Raw genomic sequence first — 18,367 nt, 5'->3', positions numbered from 1 at the left:
TTAGTATGATTGATGGACCGGATTAGCAGTAGATACATTTTGGTAATGACAGCAAAGTTGAGCTCATTTGGTTATTTTGCAAAACATAATTATAAAGTTTCACATATAGCCCAGTGGGAGATTGTTGGATCATAAATCCAACGTTGGACTTATATGTAAATAATTATGTATTGTGGACTGTCAAATAAAGTTAGCCCATAAAAAATGATCTAAATAATGTTTCGGTTTATTTGGGCTTTAATGTATCTAATAGGGTGTGACCTTTAATGTGTAGATACTAGTGGGCTTTTCTATTTGATTGATGGGCTTAAATAGAATCCCAAAATATAAATATAGAGTTATGGTCCCCAGATCACACGACGTCTAATCGACACAGTCATTCTATTCTATTCTCATCGATAGATAGAGAGCGTGAGAGAACTGAAGGAACTCTCAAGGCAAATCGTGTTGATCTGGAAGGCCAAACCATGTAGGTCTACATCGGTATCAATTGTTAAGAATTAAGGTACGCTTCCGCTTCAGTTTACAGTATTTAATCTTAATGATTTAGAATGATGATTCTGGGTTTAAATTTATGTGGGAATTTTTCCCTAACATATTTATATCTGCGTAACATAAATCTGCGTAACATAAATCGAGTTCGAACCTGGACTCATACCCAAAAAAATCTCCACAAACGGCACTGTTTTGAGTTTTCCACATGGGACTCTGAACTGTGAGAAAATTATTATCCCTACAAGGTTTCGTCACCTTGGAGGTGGAGATGATGATGCGCACCCGTTTGCATCAGGTTTTGGTGTTAGCCGCAGGTTTTGGTGTCCATGCCCCTAATGTTTTCAAAAAACTAGTAAAAAAGCACACGTTTATGCGTGTGTAAAATAAAAGTTATTTTATATGAATTTTTAATTTTGTGGGTAAAGTGAGTGGGAGGTTTAGTGGAATAGTGTATAAAAATGGGATGAGAGGGTAAAACCGAAAACAAAAGTTGGTGTCCTCATGTTGGCGGTTACTATGTGCCTCTCAACTATTATAAAATAGAATAGATAACCCGATTACCCATCCCCGTATGCCTTCCCCATTCTTATGCATGCCTAAGGGCCCGTTTGGATTTGATAGATATTTTTTAAAAAAAGTATTTTTTTAAGCTACAATTTTTAGCTTTTAAAAAAGCTCTAATTTTGACTTATAAAAATACTTTTTTAAGCACTTAAATGGCCACCCAAACACCTTGTTAACCAAAAAAAACATTTTTTAAATAAAAAAAGTGCTTTTCTGATCTGGCATTTGAAACCAAACGGACCTAAATCTAAAATATCAACATCCCGAAATCTAAAAATTAAAAAAGCCATCCACATACCCGTCTCACTCCCCATTTTTTTTTTGAGATTTTCTGTAACGCCCGGAAATTCATTTACGTAAATCCGCATGCATAATTAGGAAAATTAATTATTTTAAAATTTATAAAATGGGTTAAATGACTTTATGAGAAATATGTGAATTTATTTGCATGATTTAAATATTATTTTTATCATTTAACCTGCATTTATGCTATTTATGAGATTTTTAGAATTTGCGTTTTTCGATCGCGTAGGCGAGATCATGGATGAACGAGATATATGAATTTTATTCCAAATATTTTTATGATAATTTTATGAGCCTTAAAATATTTTTTTAAGGTATCATTTTTTTAGAAAATAATAGTTTTTATATATATAGATATATATGGAATCAATTTTCACTAAAATAAGTTATTTTAAAGGCTTTTGAAGGACTTTTAAAATTATATAAATATATATTACGAAAATCTATCATAATTTATTTAACTTTTAAGAGTTATATATTTTTCTGTATTAAATATGATATATTATCTTCCCAAAATTCTAAATAATTGTGATAATCACCAGATAATATTTTAGCCTATATTTTCATTCCTTCTTCACGTTGAATACCCTAGCCTCCATCTACCCCATCTCCCTCACGTTCATCAGCAGAAAACTCACTCGCACACACAAGTTTTTGAAGATTTAATCGAAGTTTTGAAGATCGTTCGTCCCGGTGATCGCCGTACGCGCCCTATTCACGTTTCTACTTTGAAAATCAACCAAGGCACGTTTGAATTCTCTTTTTGGCCACCATTTAAGTTTTATATTCTGATTATTGCATGAAAACCATTGATATTGCATGTGTGTTAGATTTTCATAAAGAATATGCAACCATGTTGAATCGTATATATTCTTTTCCCATATTTTCTCACGTTTTTCTTTGCTTTTCTGATATGGTTCGGATCAGGCTGTTGGCAGAGGGTTAGGGACGTGTCTTAGGGTTGAGTGGTGTAGTCGGTTTGTGTCTGAAATGGTCAGACATGAAGCTGTTGGTTTCTGGTGCATGGTTCGCGCAGGTTCAGAGTTCTGAGGAAAGGGGGTTCGTTATCCTTCCTCAGGCCATGGATTTGTGCGTGGTTTATTGGGTTAGAACCGTATGGATGTTGTTTAGGTCTAGGAAGTGGTTTCATGGTCATTGGTGGTCTGAGCAAGCCGCACGATGGAAAAGGCCGCAACTGCTCACGTCTGTGTGTGAGCTGCAGATGGGCAAGATTCCAGAGCGTCGTTTTCCCTCCATAGTCGATGATTTGGTCTGGTTTTTGGATTTTTGGAAAGGTCTTGAAGTTGGATAGGTATAGGTGGGGGTGCACCGGCCGGTGGTGGCCGGTGCAGGGCGGCCGCCACCTCTGTTTGGAGGTTGCTCAAGCCGCGACAGTGGAGAGAAGAGAGGGGGATCGGGTTGGGTTTCCAGCTGGGTTCTGGGTCATGTCTGGGGCCTGGGTCGGTTCAGTAGATTCATGGGTCATGTCAGGTTGGTCCGGGTTTGGGTTAGGTGGTCCGGACTCGGGTATTTATATTTTTAAGTGTTTAATGATTTATTGTGTTTTTGGGCTAAATTAATTAGTTATAAAAATTATTTGGGTCTCCAAATAATTTTAATTAGACCTCAAATATTTTATTTAAGTTAGCCCAATGATTTTTATGAGCTTGGCGGCCCATGAGAATTTTTGGGCCAGTCTGTGAATTTTTGGGTCAGTCTAAAAGTTAATGGACTTAAGTCTAAGGAGTCAGCAGCCTGAACCAATCCATGAAAATTATGCATGGTCCGTAAATATATATTTAATTATTGCATGAATATTTTAAGTATGAAAAAGTATTATTTTTATTTTTATATTATTAATTAATTAAATATATATTACGGGCAATATTTTATGAAAGTAAGATCATGAAAAATTTTATGTATGTGCATGATACTATATGTATATGTGTGATGATGGGCAATGAAAAATATTTTAAAGGAATTGAAGTGGGTGTGTGACAACCTATGGGATTGGAGATGGGATGCCTAGGCCCGAAGATCTTTTCATATGACACGGGAATGTGGGTCGGGATACTGGGGCCCGATTGCCTTTCCATACGATTATGATTATGTTGCCTAAGGATCCGGGGTCAGCCTGGTGAAGGGGCCAAGAGGTGGGGATCCCACCGCCACGTACGTTGGTTTTAGATTGATCAATCGATATGACACATCACACAACATGGATATAACCTTCAGATTTTTAAATGATGATAGGCCCTTATTATGATGCATGATGATTACGTATGATTATGTATGCTATGTTACGTGATGATTATGATATATGTATTATAAGGACATTCATGGATATATATATTATTTATTATGTATCTTGCATGTATTATGTGGTGCATCATTTTTATTCATGTTTTTACTATGAGATAGAATGTGAGCCTATGGTGCAGGTGAGCAAGAAATAGATCTAGAGAATGTTGCTTCGACTGGTGGTGAAGACGTATGAGCTCCCGGCGGCCGGCTAGCCCGTGACCATCGCTCTAGTCAAGTTTTCAATGAATTGAATATTATTATGTTTTCCGCACTTGTTTTATGATTTAATTATGAGTTTATGGAGTTTAGGTGAGAATTTTTATTGAGAAGTTGATAATGATTTTATTGCGTGAGTTATACTTATTTTGTTTGCATGCAAATTCTTATTATGGATTTTTGTGGGAACATTTTTATGAAAAATTGTTTATGTTTATAATTATTTTAAAAAGTAATTATTTATTATATATATATATACGTTTTAATTATATATATATATTATATTAATTATTGTTTTATTTACTCATTTATAGATGCATGATTTTTAAATATATTTTATATTTAGATATTTACCTATTAAAAAAAAAATTGAGTAGTATTAGAAGGTAGTCGTTTCATTTGGTATCAGAGCCGACCTCTCTTAGTACGGTATAGTTCGGGGACGAACCAAGCGGAAGCTGGTAGGCATGTGACGCCCGGGGCTGAAGAGGCAGAGAGTGATTGCCGGTGCCAAGAGGTTGCACGGACAATGAGCGGCTCCTGGTTGGCTTCTAGGCGGAGGGAGACATGAATGAACCGATCTCGTGTCGGAATGAGAGGGATTCTGAGACTGCATGGTTGAGGAGGGCTTAAAAGATTTCATATGTACTATTCATATAAAGAAGGTGCATTTTCTTTTCGGAAGCTCATCACATAAGAACTCCAAAGTTAAGCGTGCTTGACTTGGGGCAATTATAGGATGGGTGACCCCCTGGGAAGTTTTCCAGGGTGCGTGTGAGTGAGGACATAAGCACGCTGAAAAGACCCGTCTTGATACAGTGGGTTAAGCGTGCTTGACTTGGGGCAATTATAGGATGGGTGACCCCTTGGAAAGTTTTCCAAGATGCGTGTGAGTGAGGACATAAGCACACTGAAAAGACCCGTCTTGATACAATGGGGCGTTTCATTTCCTGTCATGTCCCGTCTCGCAGGACCAAGTCTCAATTCTAGCTCCATACGAGTTTCCATCCAATTTACCCCAAATCCAATCCTGCAAAGATTAAATCCCAGATCCCAGTCGTATTTCTATCTAATGGACCCCAAATCCATGTATTAATTAACACAATCCCAAAATTGAACTTTCGAATTATATTTGGATAGAGTTAACAATTTCAAGTAAATGATTTCAAAGACGTGTTCATTATTTGGTATCTGTATACCTTTTTATCAGGAATTTAATATTTGGTAACAATTTAAATGAAATTTACGTATACCTATATCAGTATTATTTAAAATTCATATTTAAAATTAATTTTTAAATTCAATTTCTTCATTTCGGTTAAATCCTTAGATCCAATAGTAACCATATAATTAAATCTAAAGATAGGGGAAGCAGATTTTCTTTTTTCTTTTTTTTTTTTCAAAAAAAAAAATATATTATGGATTACGATATTATATTGTGCCTGTGCAAGACGAAGTTGGATCTAACATTAGCTACACACATACGAAAACTTATAATTATCAAGTCAAATCTCACTAGTTAAAATTCAATCTCAATTATTTTATATTAAAACTTATATAACTCACTACTGAACGTATACAATAATATAATTACCCCAAATACTCCAAAAGTCATTGTTATATTAATATGGTTATATAATTATCTAGACATTAAGTGATTTTCGCAGCAAATTCACAGTAATTATCATGTTATAGCATAAGTAATCAACTCCAAAAGTCATTGTTATATTATTTATATTATTGTTATATTTGATACATAAATCCAGATTTAAGTTCTATAAGGCATCATTTGATATGGAGGATAAGACATGGATTATTAAACATTGTTGTTATGTTCAATGATTAGCTCAACTCTACATATGTTAATTAATGTCATCCACAATTATCTTATCAATAAATATATATATATATATATATATATATATATATTGATTTATCATTTTTATATGATGCATAATTCATTATCTCATTCAAAAACTAAGCGGGTCTAATGCTATTCCATATTGATTAATCTAAAAATAATAATCATACCCAACTAACTAATTTTACCTGAATTAAATAATTAATGATATTTGAGAAAAGAATTAATACATGCAATCGATAATTTGGACGTACAAGATTTCGATATGAAAATTCAATAATGAATTGAGATTTCTAGATATAAAACTTTCTATGGTTTCTTTAACTTTTGTTATTGTTACTCCTTTTTTTTTAAAACAATTTGATTTCATTTCGAATTAATTGTAAATTTGTAAATTGTAACTAGTGCTTTACCAGCCTATTTAAATTTGAAATCATTTGGTGGGATTTAGTTTATTTGTTGAAATCCATCAACATTAATGAATTTATTCCGATTTATAATTCGGATCATTTATTTATTTTTATAATAATTTTTGGATTTTTTTATTGTGATATAATTGGTAGTCGTTACTCTTCCATATACACATTATTTTTTTGACAATTTTCACTTTCAACTCGATTCCCCACCTACGTGTCTGGTAATAATAGAGTTGTTAAAGTGGGCTGGGTCCGTTGGGTTGGTCCGCCTTGCCCCGCTATATAGACGAGTTGGGTTGACAAATTTTCAACCAGCCTAAATGGTGGGCCAGCCTCCCTCGTTCCGCCAAACGGTGGGTTGATGCAAACCCATCAAATATAATTAAAAATTGGCGGGTCGGCCCGCTCCGTACTGCCAAATAGGCGAATTGGATTGATAATTTCCCAACCTGCATAAATGATGGGCCGCCTCGCCCCACCAACTGACAGGTTTTGGTGAGTTACGAATTGGTCCGTCTTACCGATCCGTTTTGACAACTCTATCGGTAAATCCCGTATCAACTCAGTCTTGTTTGAAAAAATATCTTTGACTAAGCTGTACACATATTCCACCAACACAAACGCCATATTACACTGATTTTTGGATTTTCAGATTACAGTCATGTAGCCATTTTATGCTTATCCCACAAACTTTTGCTTTTGTATAGTGTATTATCACCGACTTTTTTTTTCTTTTTTTTTTTTCCCTCTTTTAAATCAAACAAATTTTTTTTTTTGGACACAAAATTAAACAAAACTTGTATTAAGGTAATTCAAGTTTTCCATTATAATGAATCATAATTTTTCATAATCAAAATGTGGTAGCTATGTTGTTCGACGATCTATATAAAATCCATATTATCACTGTCATCAATTTTTTAGTTTTCAATTCCAGGAAAAAAAACTGTATAGAATATTAACATCAACATACGTTTACCCAAAATAAAAAAAAGGAAAGAAAAATCAACTAATACTCCACAAATAGAAAAAAGGCCAAGAAAAAAAAAAAGACTTGTTTTTTGTGGAAAATTAAATAAATGAGACGAATTCTGTAATTGCGCATAACATAAGCACACACACTGATACATTTCCACTATCCCTAGTTTGGTTTTTGTGGTGTGTGTTTTCTCTTTCTAAAACATTTATCTTTCTCTCTCCTGAATGTATCACCAAGTATCCCGGCGTGAGAGAAGGAAGTGAAAGTGTATAAGAAACCAATTCCCCTGCTTCTACGAAACTGTATCGAAGTTCACATTTTCTTCTGCTTTTTGTTTTCATCTTACCGTTTTGGCGGTTGGAAGTCTTCTTCATTGTGCTGATGAGGTACTCCCTTCTTCATCCGTCTGGTTTTGCGATTATGCCCGTCTAATATATTTTTTCCCCTGCATATTTAGGTGCCTTTTTCCTTTTGTTCTTTCTTCATTTGCTTGTGTTTCCGGTCAAAATTTTATGGGTCCGTGCTGAAATCTTTAAATTCAGTTCGTCTTTGAGGTAATGACGTAAAGTAAAGTTGCGATCTTCATGTGTTTTACTGCGCTATCTTTGTATAATCTTATCATGGATTTCATTTAGTTTCTGCATGCGGTGTGAGATGATTCAATTTCAAGAGGGTTGTGTTAAATTTGTATCGTCTTTACTCTTTATGATTTGGAAATTTATTGATATCTAGTGAACCTATCTGTGTTGGGGTTTGTGATTGGGTTGACCTTAATTATGTCGTGTAAAGAAAGTGATGTTCTTATTTATTTAGGTTAACATGAGTTTTTATTGAGGAGTACTGTGCTCAAGACCATACCCGACTTTACACATTTTAGTGATTAATCTTGTATTTTTAAGAAAATCACATTGAGGGTAGTGCCTGACCATTTTGATGTTTTAACTTCTTTTTTTTAAAAAAAATTAATTCAGTATTTTCAATCATGTGCCATGTTAGATTCTAGTCGTGATCATTAATTTTGTGGCATTCTCATCTTTCTTTTGTTGTATTTTTTGTTTCATCAATCATCAATTTGGTAATAGTTTACTCCATTTTTATTCTTTTGTTTATTATATGCATGTGGGCAGTTGGTGATATGCCTAGGTAACTAAATCTTCCTTGAACGTCATACCCCTTTTATGTCTAATATGGCTATTATTTGTTCAAACAATCAAAGGAGGTACCTGGAATTTTGTGTTCAATGCACTGTATTTCTGAACTTGGAAAGATGAAAATATTTCATATTGCTTTTCCTTCATTGCTCTACATTATCTTGGTCGGAAGGGGAAGGCCATAGTTTGTATTTAAGGGCATGAAGACTTTTTTATATATGTAACTTGAAGTAAGAAATTGAACAGGTCGGGGTAGGAGTTACGATTTATAAACTTTGAATAAAAACTACTGATAAGTTCATTTTTTTGGGTCAGGGTTTGAGCACTTTCTGGCTGTTCGCACTCTTGTTTGATTTGAAAATTGATCTTGTTCCGTCATGCTGTCGTGTTTAAGTAGTGCCTTTATCACATTCGAATATGCGATATCATATGATTTGAATCATTTTATTTTTCTTTTGTCTATACAAAGCCTTATAAACCTTAGTAGGTCTAAGTGACAAAATTCTGTTTCTAGTACTGTTCTATCAACTCGTTTCCATTTGGATCTGTTGCAACTTCCAACTTAAGTTTTAAGTTAAGAATTCTCTTTATTCTTTCGTTCATATGTAATTCATTCACTTCATTACAAATATGAAATAGGGTAAAATTTCATGTGATTCAGTAACAAGAATAGAAACTCCAGTAGTACGCAATCGTCTATATAACTCGATGACGAATGTACTAATAATGAAATTTTGTAATTCAAAATCTATTTTGTTTGTGGACTTACAGATGGAGCTATTGTGATACTCCCTTTCCTTCAATGCTTTATCTTTGTAGAAAGTGATATTAATGGAGGAATCATCAAAAAATTCAGTTGCTGGTTAGTTGAATTAACTTTTATCTTCCATTTGTGATATTTACAAGTATGTTCTTTAATGGATTTTTGAGTAATACATTTTCTTATATCCCAAACTTACTTAATTTTTTCTAAGATCTCTTTTCAGGTTCATCTTATCAATTAAATACCAGCCGATGGAAAGAAAACAACTCAATCAGACTACCTATTGTAACTGATGCATATGACTTGTCTAGTGATGCTAGCTTGTTTTCTACCTCGTTACCTATCCTTCAACATGAAAAATGTGAGCCAAAGAAGCAAGCTACTGACTGTAAATTCTTGCGATTTTTCACTTCTATTAAAAGTTTTCATGGAAGAGCTTCTTCTGAAATGCAGTTAGTTTTACTGAGCTGGGACAAATTGTTGGATCAATTGATGGTGATTTCCATAACCTAAATAAACTTTGTCCGGAAGAAGATAGGGATCCATTAGAAGATGCTGAATTGAGTAAACTTGGAATCTTTCCTCCTGGCGATGAAGAGGGGCTTTATGCTGGACCTGAGGATGATTTTGATCTCAATGGGTTGCCAACTCGACTTGAGGACTTGGATGATGATTTGTTTGGAAGTGGAGGGGGAATCGAAATAGAATCTGATAATCAAGAGAATCTTGCAAATGGTGTGTCGAGGTTAAGTTCTTCTAGTAGTGGTATCAGTGGAAGCACCAATGCTCATAATGGTTTCTTAAATGCCATCAGAACCTTTTCTGGTGAGCACCCATCTGGGGAGCATCCTTCAAGGACTTTGTTTATTAGGAACATCAACAGCCATGTTGATGATTCTGAACTTAAGTCCCTCTTCGAGGTATTGTTATTTAGATTCCAAGGTCTTTGGAAGTTGAAATGTTTCTATCTTAATTCTCAGTTGTCACTCCTTGTGTATTTGGGATTAGTGATTTTGATTTTGGATATTATACCTGAGTTTTGGACAAAATAAAAGATCTTCTTGTATCAGTTGAATTTGTTGGCTTCAACCTTGAAAGAGTGACAGCATTATACCATGTAATGCATATTGAGATTTAAAAAAGGAACATTCAAGATTTTTTTTACTGAATGGGGTTTATTTTGCACTAGTTTAAGTAGTTTTCTTTTTGGTCATTGTATGATGTGATCTCACTTGTGTTCCTGATTATGTGGCCATCTAGAGGGGAACAATGTTTCTCTATGCATAAAATTGCATGTTTTCCTTTTTTCGTGAGTGTTTTTATGACTTTTTGTGTCTCGTGAATTTACTGATTATGTGGCAATTGATATTTTCTTAGTTTTTGTAAATTTATTTGTCTTTCAAGACTCAAAAGTTTGAAAAACATATGAAATTGCCCTATTACTCTGCTCTACATTCGATGTGCATGCTATTCTAATTTCTGGTTCAGGGTGAATTTCAACTTCCTTTTTATTAAATTTAATCGTTAATTTTTATGACTTTAAATTCGATTGAAACTGATTTATCATTAATGTTTTGTTCTTCTCATCCCAATAGCAATATGGAGATATCAGAAAACTTTATACTGCATGTAAGCAAAGGGGGTTTGTTATGATATCTTATTATGATATCAGGGATGCCCGTAAAGCAATGGGCTCATTACAAAACAGGCTACTAAGAGGAAGAAATCTTGATATTCATTTCTCGATTCCAAAGGTTCAAACAGACACTTTTTTCACTGTTAGGAGTTAGTTTTCAAGCAGTTGACCTTATACTGACTACCATCTTTTGCTACATGCAGAATAACCCCTCCGAGAAAGACTTAAATCAAGGAACTCTTGTAGTGTTCAATTTGGATGCATCCGTATCCAAGGACACACTTCTCAAAATATTTGGAGTTTATGGGGAGGTTAAAGAGGTAGAATATTGGATCAAAATCAACTTAATTTGTTATTTATTTCTCCGCATAAAATTTTTTTGTTTGTCGGAGATCAATCACATTAATATATATATATATATATATATATATATATATATATATATATTTGATAAGAATCACATTCATATTATTTGCATAAAAATGTAGATAAGAGAGACCCCTCACAAACAAAACCACAAGTTCATTGAGTTTTATGATGTTAGAGCTGCCGAGGATGCTCTCAAGGCTTTAAATAGGTGTGAGATAGCAGGGAAGCGCATAAAGCTTGAACCTAGCCGACCTGGTGGAGCTCGACAGAGGTAACTTATTATTTTCTGCTACCTTGCTGGTTGCTTTGTTGGAGTACCAAGTGAGCCGAACTTCTTAGGAGCTTGAACAGGCCTAGCTGAGCTAGGGTCGATCTCGAACTTTAATGTATCAGGCTTGAGTAAATAATATTTTCTCGTACTTTTATAGTACTTATTTTAATTTAATTTACCCTTAATGTCATAATAAATTATACAAGTTATAAATTAATGTTATAAAAATCAAATGTTACTTTCATCAATATACTCCAAACTCGAACTTGAATTATATGCTTGAGAAAATCAAGCTTGTCAAACTCAGGCTCAGGCTCAGGCTCAGGCTCAGGATACCTGAATATTTCTTCGGTCGAGCTTGGGCTAAAAAATCTTTTAGATTGAGCTTGAGTTTGAGTTTGAGTTTTTTCCCGGTTGAGTTGGAGTTGGGTGTTACTTGAACTCAACTTGGCTCAAGTGCACCACACCTGTACATTGGCTTGTTCTTTTCCACTCATTTTAAGCATTTAATTAATTGATAACCCTCTGCTTACTCCATGATGATTGAAATTGAGTTTTTCCTCTCTCTTTGCATACAGCTTTTTGCGACTGAGCCAACTGCAAGAACAGGAAGAAGGCCGAGCTTCTCGACATCAAGTCGGTTCACCTATACTCATCTCTCCCCCAGGCATGTTACGCTGTACATTTTTTACGATCACTTAAAAATGCATGTCAGTTCCCATGTTATGGACAATCTTAAAGATTCGACTGAGTTCTTTGCAGGCGCTTGGCCTTATTTTGGCAGTCCAGTTGAGCATAATCCATTGTACAGTTATGATCAATCTTCAAACTTTAGAGGCCTGAGCCCTGTGGGAAGCAATCAATCATCTGGTTCTGCCTCTCTACTTCTATCTCGGGTTTCAAATCCCGTGAAGATTGCACCCATTGGTAAGGATACTGGAAGAATAGGTCATTTGGATCAGGATCATTCTTCTTATCCCAGTACAAAGTTCAGTTTAAGTCCTGGACCAACCTCACCATTTAGCGATTCCAGGCCGTCTAGTGATGGAACACTTTCAGGTTCTGAGTTTCTTTGGGGAAGTCCCACTGTTCAATCAGAGCTTATCAACTCTCCAGCCTGGTCTCCATCCTCGAGGGGACATCCACTTCCATCGAGTCGTCAGGGAACTAGTTTTCTTTATGCTAGTAAGCACGGCTCATTTCTTGGCTCACATCTTCACGTGGGCTCTGCTCCATCTGGTTTTAAATTAGAAAGGCACTTCGGTTTTTCCCCAGAGTCTCCAGACACATCTTACCTCAACCAGGGAGATTTTGGAGCCACAAATTTTAGATGTAACAATGGGTGTCGTGTACGGAATACGCCTGGCCCAGTGAACCTAGGAGGTACTTTTACTGGTAATTTCACCCAAAGTGGTTCTCCTAGTTCAAGAATGCCGTGGACATCTGGAAATGGCTCGGCATATTTCGGAAACAGTTCTTTTGGATGCAAGGGAGCAAGCAGCGATGATGAAATAATCGACTGTTTTCGAATTGGAACGATTGAGAGTGACGTCCTGCTTGAGAACAGGAAACAATATCAATTAGACTTGGAGAAGATTGTCGATGGGGAAGATAATAGGACTACTTTGATGATTAAAAACATCCCAAACAAGTAAGAGCCAGAAAAAACATTCTCTTTTGTGAATTGTGATGTTATAACTCAACATATGTGCTTTTCCATCCGACTGTAGGTACACTTCGAAGATGTTAATTGCTGCCATTGATGAGATACAGGAGATTATCTATGATTTTATCTATTTGCCAATAGATTTTAAGGTAATTTTTGGTTCAATAAATTTTCTCTATGTTCACTAAGTGAATCCATCGCAGCAATGTTATAATCTGAGTTTTTGGTCCAGAATAAGTGTAATGTGGGGTATGCCTTCATCAACTTGGTATCTCCTTCGCATATCATCAACTTTTATAAGGTGTGTGCTTCATTTTCTTGTTTCTTCTCAGGGACTGAAAGGAACCTTTTTACTTCTTTTTGTGTTGCATGATTGTATATGATATACTTTGTCCGGATGTTGCTCTCACTAGTATTTCTGGCCAGTTGCATAACTATAATGCTTTGTCCCTATAAAATTCAAATCTTTTGTGTAACAAATTAATTTGTGAGACACAACTCTTTGCAGGCATTTAACGGAAAGAAATGGGAGAAATTTAACAGTGAGAAGGTCGCATCCTTGGCATACGCAAGAATACAGGGACTGGCAGCTCTCATCTCGAACTTCCAGAATTCAACTTTAATGAACGAAGACAGGCGTTGCCGACCAATTATTTTCAAATCAGAATGCCAAGGGACTGGTGATGTGGTATGCATTATATTAGCTATTTAGCACTAATTTCCTCACTCGCCATGGATTTGGTCGTCACCGAGCATGTAAGATACGTGGTGACACCACTTTAGTTTACTAGATCATGGGCAAACGAAAGAGTTTGATTGCATAATTACTGTTAGAAAAATATCTTATGAAACTGAGCTATTTTCTTTTTCATGAGGTACGCTAGTTAAAACCAATTCGACTTTCTGAAAGAGAAGCTGGAGGAGAAGCTATTAACTCCACAAATTTCTTGTTGTTGTTTTAAGCTTTTTAAGTGTGCCTTTGATAAATGCCCAACCAAACATCATTCTTTTTGCCCAATTCTTCTTTGTTTAAACATAACTTAAATGTAATACGAATTTTGGCAAAAGATCTGAAATGTCTGCCTGTTACCGTAACAAACAAACCACCACGATGAACAATAAACAAAACAGAACTAAATCTAACATCAGATTTATGTTCATTCATCCTAAATCAAAATTCTCTAGTTCCGTCCTTTAATCAAGCATCCATTTTTATTTGGACTCAGTAGTGATTTGTGCTAAATTTTAGTGTTCTTCATAGTGTAAGCGCTTTTGTTTCACACACTCGGGTGGCTTAAATAAGTTTTTACTTCATGCCTGGTTTGCTTCTGCTTCATTTTCTGTCGTTTTGCCAGAGTTAGTAGCATTTTTTCCTCAACGCAATAACCGCAGTAATTGTTTGGCTTCACAGGAACATTTTCCACCTGGAAATCTGAATATTCTCATACGTCAACCAGATGGATCTTACACAGGAGATTCTCTCGACAGCCCGAAGGGCGATCCAGACTCTCAGTAAGAGAGTTTCTGCAAAAACATTGGCGATATTTCTTCTACATGTCTCTGTTCATTGTCAAACCGAAGTATCAGCATTTTATCAATCCATAATACCAGAAACGGAGTACTAATACGTATATAAGGTGAAGCTTCACAGCGCCCCTGCTGCTCTTGTTCTTCCAGTTTCTTCTTTTCTTGTTTATATTTCCGCACATTATGTACATATATATACATTAGATGGTGTGTTGTTTCAGAATTGTATAGTTGGACAAACTTTTACATGATTCTTCACAGTAATGCACATATTTGTCGGTTTTTGGACTTGGTATTCTTTTTCCCCTCAGGAAACGAGAGAAATCGAGTTCTTATAATTGAAATTAACAACCAAGCTACCTACTAAATGGAATTGCATCTCTAAATTAACAGAATTTGCTTGATTATTTTGTTTGCCCGAAGTTTTGCTCACTCCTAAATAAAGATAAAGAGGGCCACTCTTGCATGGTCTAAAAACAAGCAAGTTGTACCACCGGGTAGATAGATAGTTAATTGTCAGAAGCTAAAGTAACAAGTGATCGAAATTTCCTCGCAATAAGAGTGCAAAATGTGAGCTTCCCTTTTCTCTGGATAGCAAATCCTCATGTTTGGAGAGCATCGGCTATCGATCCCGCGAGACTCAAAACCTCGAAAGGTTGCTTATTGGAGATGGCCTTCACAGTGTTCATGCAAGAATCCGTGATCCAAAAATGGGTGAACGCCTTCTCCGAGTCTGCTAAGAACGTCGTCATCAGCAACAAAATAATGGAACGAGTCACTGAAACTAACACAAGCTCATGATACCTTCACTCTTGTGAACAAAGCGATCCCAAGACTTCTTTGGAAACACGGCATGAGTTACATAGGCACTCACCTTTGCTGCGCCGTGAGAAGCCAACACTTTCTGACAGGAAACAAAAACAGCAATATGACCAAAAGAAATCATGTTTTTGTGTCGTCACAAATACATCGCTGCGGAATTTAACATTGAGGGAGTGATTACCATCAACACTTTTCTTGCTTGATACCAATATCAAATCACAATTGACTGACTTTGGGAGCAATGTTATGCAAAGAGATTTAATGGTAAACAAAATATCGAAGACAAACTGCGATTAACATGTAGGAAAATCACAGAGAGAGTCAAGGAAGAACACCTGACACTCAATTAGAGTCCCACCAGATTGCACCAAGTCATCAACAATGACAACATGGCATCCAGACGGATTACCCTCTTTTATCCTAACTATTCTTTTGTCCCCTTCACGAACCTTGTTGCAAATAACCTGTGCCAAAATATGACAATACTCTCCATGAAATAAGATACAAAATATGCGTGACATTTTGATTCCTATAACTGACCGTAGGGAACTGATCCAACAGCTTGTGGAATCGTTTCCAAGCTCCATCATCTGGAAACGCAACAACTATCTGGAAAAAAGAAGGTTAAGTTGGAAATAAGTATAATACAGTTAGAAGATAAAATAACTGATTTCTTTACATTCTTAAGACGCCATTATTCACAAACATCTTAGGAAAAAAGGAGCCCACCTTATCAGATTCAGGAAGCTGGTGCAGCCGCTGCTTCAAGAGTGGGATCCCAGTCTCAAACAAGGGCAAAATAGTGTCGCTAAAATAAAATCTTTCCTGTGAAAATGAAAAAATGGAATAAAACTACACTTTTCAGTATCAACTATTTCAAACCATTTCAAGAAACAGAGCACATAGATCTGAAAAGGTGAGATATAAACAGAAGTACGTATAATAAACTATAAGTGACAAGAATACCACTATGATCGAAAATAACCTGCAAAGCATGTATATCATAGATAACCAAACTGGTGGGACCACCCCTCGAGATAGGAATGTTTGATAGCATTCTAGCCAAGGTAAATGCTGTGGCAACATCTCCTTCCTCTTCAATTCTTTCAAAGGAACCAGTTGGAAAAAAAGGTAGCACCAGAGTGAATGATGCGGCAAACAACATTGGAAGTGCATAGATCACTGAAAGCTGTTCAAAAATAACTGCAGTCGAACTGAAAGATGCTAAAAAGGCAACATGCTGGCCTCGAATGTCATGTGCATTCTTTATGAAAAGATTTGGAAATCCATCATCGAAGCTCCTGTCACATAGTCAAATTCAAGGTGAACTTAACCAAATAAAGCCTTACCCCATAGTCTATAGTAAACATAATTCACAATAGTCAAACATCAAAAGCATTTAGGTAAAAATATTTTGGGATTAACATGATCTAGTACATAAATATTATTGACACAATTGTCATGACTCGTGAGTAAAAGGAAATAAAGGTAGATGCTGGAATATATGGGAAAAACCAACAATCATCCCACAGTTAGTGTGCCAGAAACCGTTCACATGCAATGTTTCAAGGCAAAACTGATTCCCATCAAAACCAAAATATATTTCTTGTCCAAATCTTCGCTATTATAATGATTCGCAGGATAAGGATTAGGACACTATTGTGATGAACAATTGGAAATCAGGCACAGATGCAGAAGTTATAATAAAACCGACTACCAGTGATCAACATCAGCAACTTCCTGAGGCTATATTTCATTCCCTCAACTAACATTAGGAATCACGATAAACAACGTGCCTCAAAGGAGAATGGTGGGGCTTGAGCAATCTTTCTTATAGAAAACCATTTTTGCAAAAATCAAAGCTTCCAATAAAATCTCTCTTGTTCACAAATGTTCCAGCGAACTCGGCACAACTAGACAAGCATAGAAGCTATAAATGACAAGAGGAGACAAATCCTCATAACCATAATGGAAAAAAAAAATGCGTACCCCTAAAGTTCATTAAAGGAAAAGTGACCCATTTCAGAAGAAACAAAGGATTTTCTTTCAAAAATCAAAAGATTCAAAAACAACAAAAACATACCCACGAAGAAGCCAAAAAAAAAAAAAAAGCTATTGAAACTGAAATCCCACATCCCCTGCATCACCAACGAACCCAAAAGAAATCTCTTAGTTTACCTCCAATTAATGGATTGAAGCCGAATGAGGTCCGATTGAGCAGCTACTTTACGCGCCAATTCCTCAGCCTCCTCACAGTAGAAGAGGAACACTTGCTTCTTCTTTGGTCTCTCCATGTCTTCGATCTTCTTCCTTGCGGGCTGCCTGAAAGTGACTTCCGCCGGCACAGCTGAGAGTGAGATGGCTGCCACTGCGAACAAACCCAAATTGTACAACGTAAAAACTCTTTCCGGCTTCGGACAGGTGGGCCCTAATTTTTTTTCTTTTATTTTATTTTTTCGTCACGAAAGATTTTTTGTAAATTATAATTATTTTTTGATTCATACTATTAATCTTGAATTGGGGATTGTAAATTCGGATATTCTTGATTCATAGTGAATTTACTTGGTGTGATTCCCAAATCCTTGAATGTAGGATTGATTTCAATCCGAACCAAGTAATTGTGATGTTCGTGTGTTGCTTTATTCGTTTATTTTAGTTTTAGACTTTGCGGGCTTGATTGTGTCTGTTGAATCGTAATTGCTGAAGACATATATTTGAGGCTTAATCACAACAAGTGGTATCAAAGCCTCAAGATTTGGATCTTGGGGCATAAGTTTTTTTTTTTATTATCGCGGCTCTGTATCTTCTCTTCGATTGTCCAGTCGACCTTCCCAATTTATTTTCTTCTGTGTGATTATTATTGATAAAGATGTCTACTGACCAGGGGAATTTTTTAGCAATGCCCACATCAAGATTTGAGGTGGAGAAGTTCGATGAAAAGAATGATTTCAACTTATGGAGAGAAAAAATGGTTGCTCACTTGGGTAATCTTGGTTTAGATGATGCCCTGCAAGGTGAAACCAAGAT

At 35.7% G+C, this 18,367-nt stretch overlaps 2 protein-coding genes across 6 annotated transcripts; one reads left to right on the top strand and one right to left on the bottom strand.

The window, feature by feature from the left end:
* Window positions 1-7,287: 7,287 nt before the first annotated feature.
* Window positions 7,288-14,816, top strand: LOC140885267 (protein MEI2-like 2). Of its 4 annotated transcripts, none has more exons than XM_073292213.1 (14): window positions 7,288-7,521; window positions 7,593-7,689; window positions 9,058-9,148; window positions 9,261-9,410; window positions 9,503-9,969; window positions 10,645-10,803; window positions 10,889-11,005; window positions 11,174-11,325; window positions 11,904-11,992; window positions 12,088-12,976; window positions 13,056-13,140; window positions 13,224-13,292; window positions 13,500-13,679; window positions 14,403-14,816. In XM_073292213.1, the coding sequence occupies exons 3-14, from the start codon at window positions 9,118-9,120 to the stop codon at window positions 14,505-14,507; spliced, it is 2,493 nt and encodes an 830-aa protein (XP_073148314.1). In that variant the 5' UTR covers window positions 7,288-7,521; window positions 7,593-7,689; window positions 9,058-9,117; the 3' UTR covers window positions 14,508-14,816. The 4 variants fall into 4 exon arrangements, with proteins under 4 accessions (XP_073148314.1, XP_073148315.1, XP_073148316.1 ...); XM_073292215.1 differs by having other exon boundaries at window positions 7,289-7,521; window positions 9,273-9,410; XM_073292214.1 differs by lacking the exon at window positions 7,593-7,689.
* Window positions 14,817-14,900: 84 nt separating this feature from the next.
* LOC140885268 (ribose-phosphate pyrophosphokinase 4) lies at window positions 14,901-17,770 on the bottom strand. 2 transcript variants are annotated; one of them, XM_073292219.1, is made up of 8 exons: window positions 17,519-17,770; window positions 16,326-16,641; window positions 16,070-16,165; window positions 15,881-15,949; window positions 15,676-15,804; window positions 15,522-15,570; window positions 15,323-15,422; window positions 15,113-15,251 (listed from the first exon to the last, which is right to left on the bottom strand). In XM_073292219.1, exons 1-7 carry the CDS (start codon window positions 17,632-17,634, stop codon window positions 15,325-15,327), a joined length of 873 nt encoding a protein of 290 aa, XP_073148320.1. In that variant the 5' UTR covers window positions 17,635-17,770; the 3' UTR covers window positions 15,113-15,251; window positions 15,323-15,324. The 2 variants fall into 2 exon arrangements, with proteins under 2 accessions (XP_073148319.1, XP_073148320.1); XM_073292218.1 differs by lacking the exon at window positions 15,522-15,570 and having other exon boundaries at window positions 14,901-15,251; window positions 17,519-17,766.
* Window positions 17,771-18,367: the final 597 nt, after the last annotated feature.

This window comes from Henckelia pumila, chromosome 2 (genome assembly GCF_033568475.1).
Source record: "Henckelia pumila isolate YLH828 chromosome 2, ASM3356847v2, whole genome shotgun sequence".
Classification (NCBI taxonomy): domain Eukaryota; kingdom Viridiplantae; phylum Streptophyta; class Magnoliopsida; order Lamiales; family Gesneriaceae; genus Henckelia; species Henckelia pumila.
This window is presented reverse-complemented; position numbering and strand designations above follow the sequence as displayed.

Excerpts from the sequence above, each read along its gene's own strand:
- LOC140885267 (XM_073292214.1), top strand. The coding sequence starts at position 9,118 with ATGGAGGAATCATCAAAAAATTCAGTTGCTG. Across the intron at positions 9,149-9,260 it reads ATCAAAAAATTCAGTTGCTG|ATCTCTTTTCAGGTTCATCT; the intron begins GTTAGTTGAATT and ends ATTTTTTCTAAG. Across the intron at positions 9,411-9,502 it reads TATCCTTCAACATGAAAAAT|TTAGTTTTACTGAGCTGGGA; the intron begins GTGAGCCAAAGA and ends TCTGAAATGCAG.
- LOC140885268 (XM_073292218.1), bottom strand. The coding sequence starts at position 17,634 with ATGGAGAGACCAAAGAAGAAGCAAGTGTTCCTCTTCTACTGTGAGGAG. Across the intron at positions 16,166-16,325 it reads ATGATATACATGCTTTGCAG|GAAAGATTTTATTTTAGCGA; the intron begins GTTATTTTCGAT and ends TCATTTTCACAG. Across the intron at positions 15,805-15,880 it reads TGTTGGATCAGTTCCCTACG|GTTATTTGCAACAAGGTTCG; the intron begins GTCAGTTATAGG and ends ATTTTGGCACAG.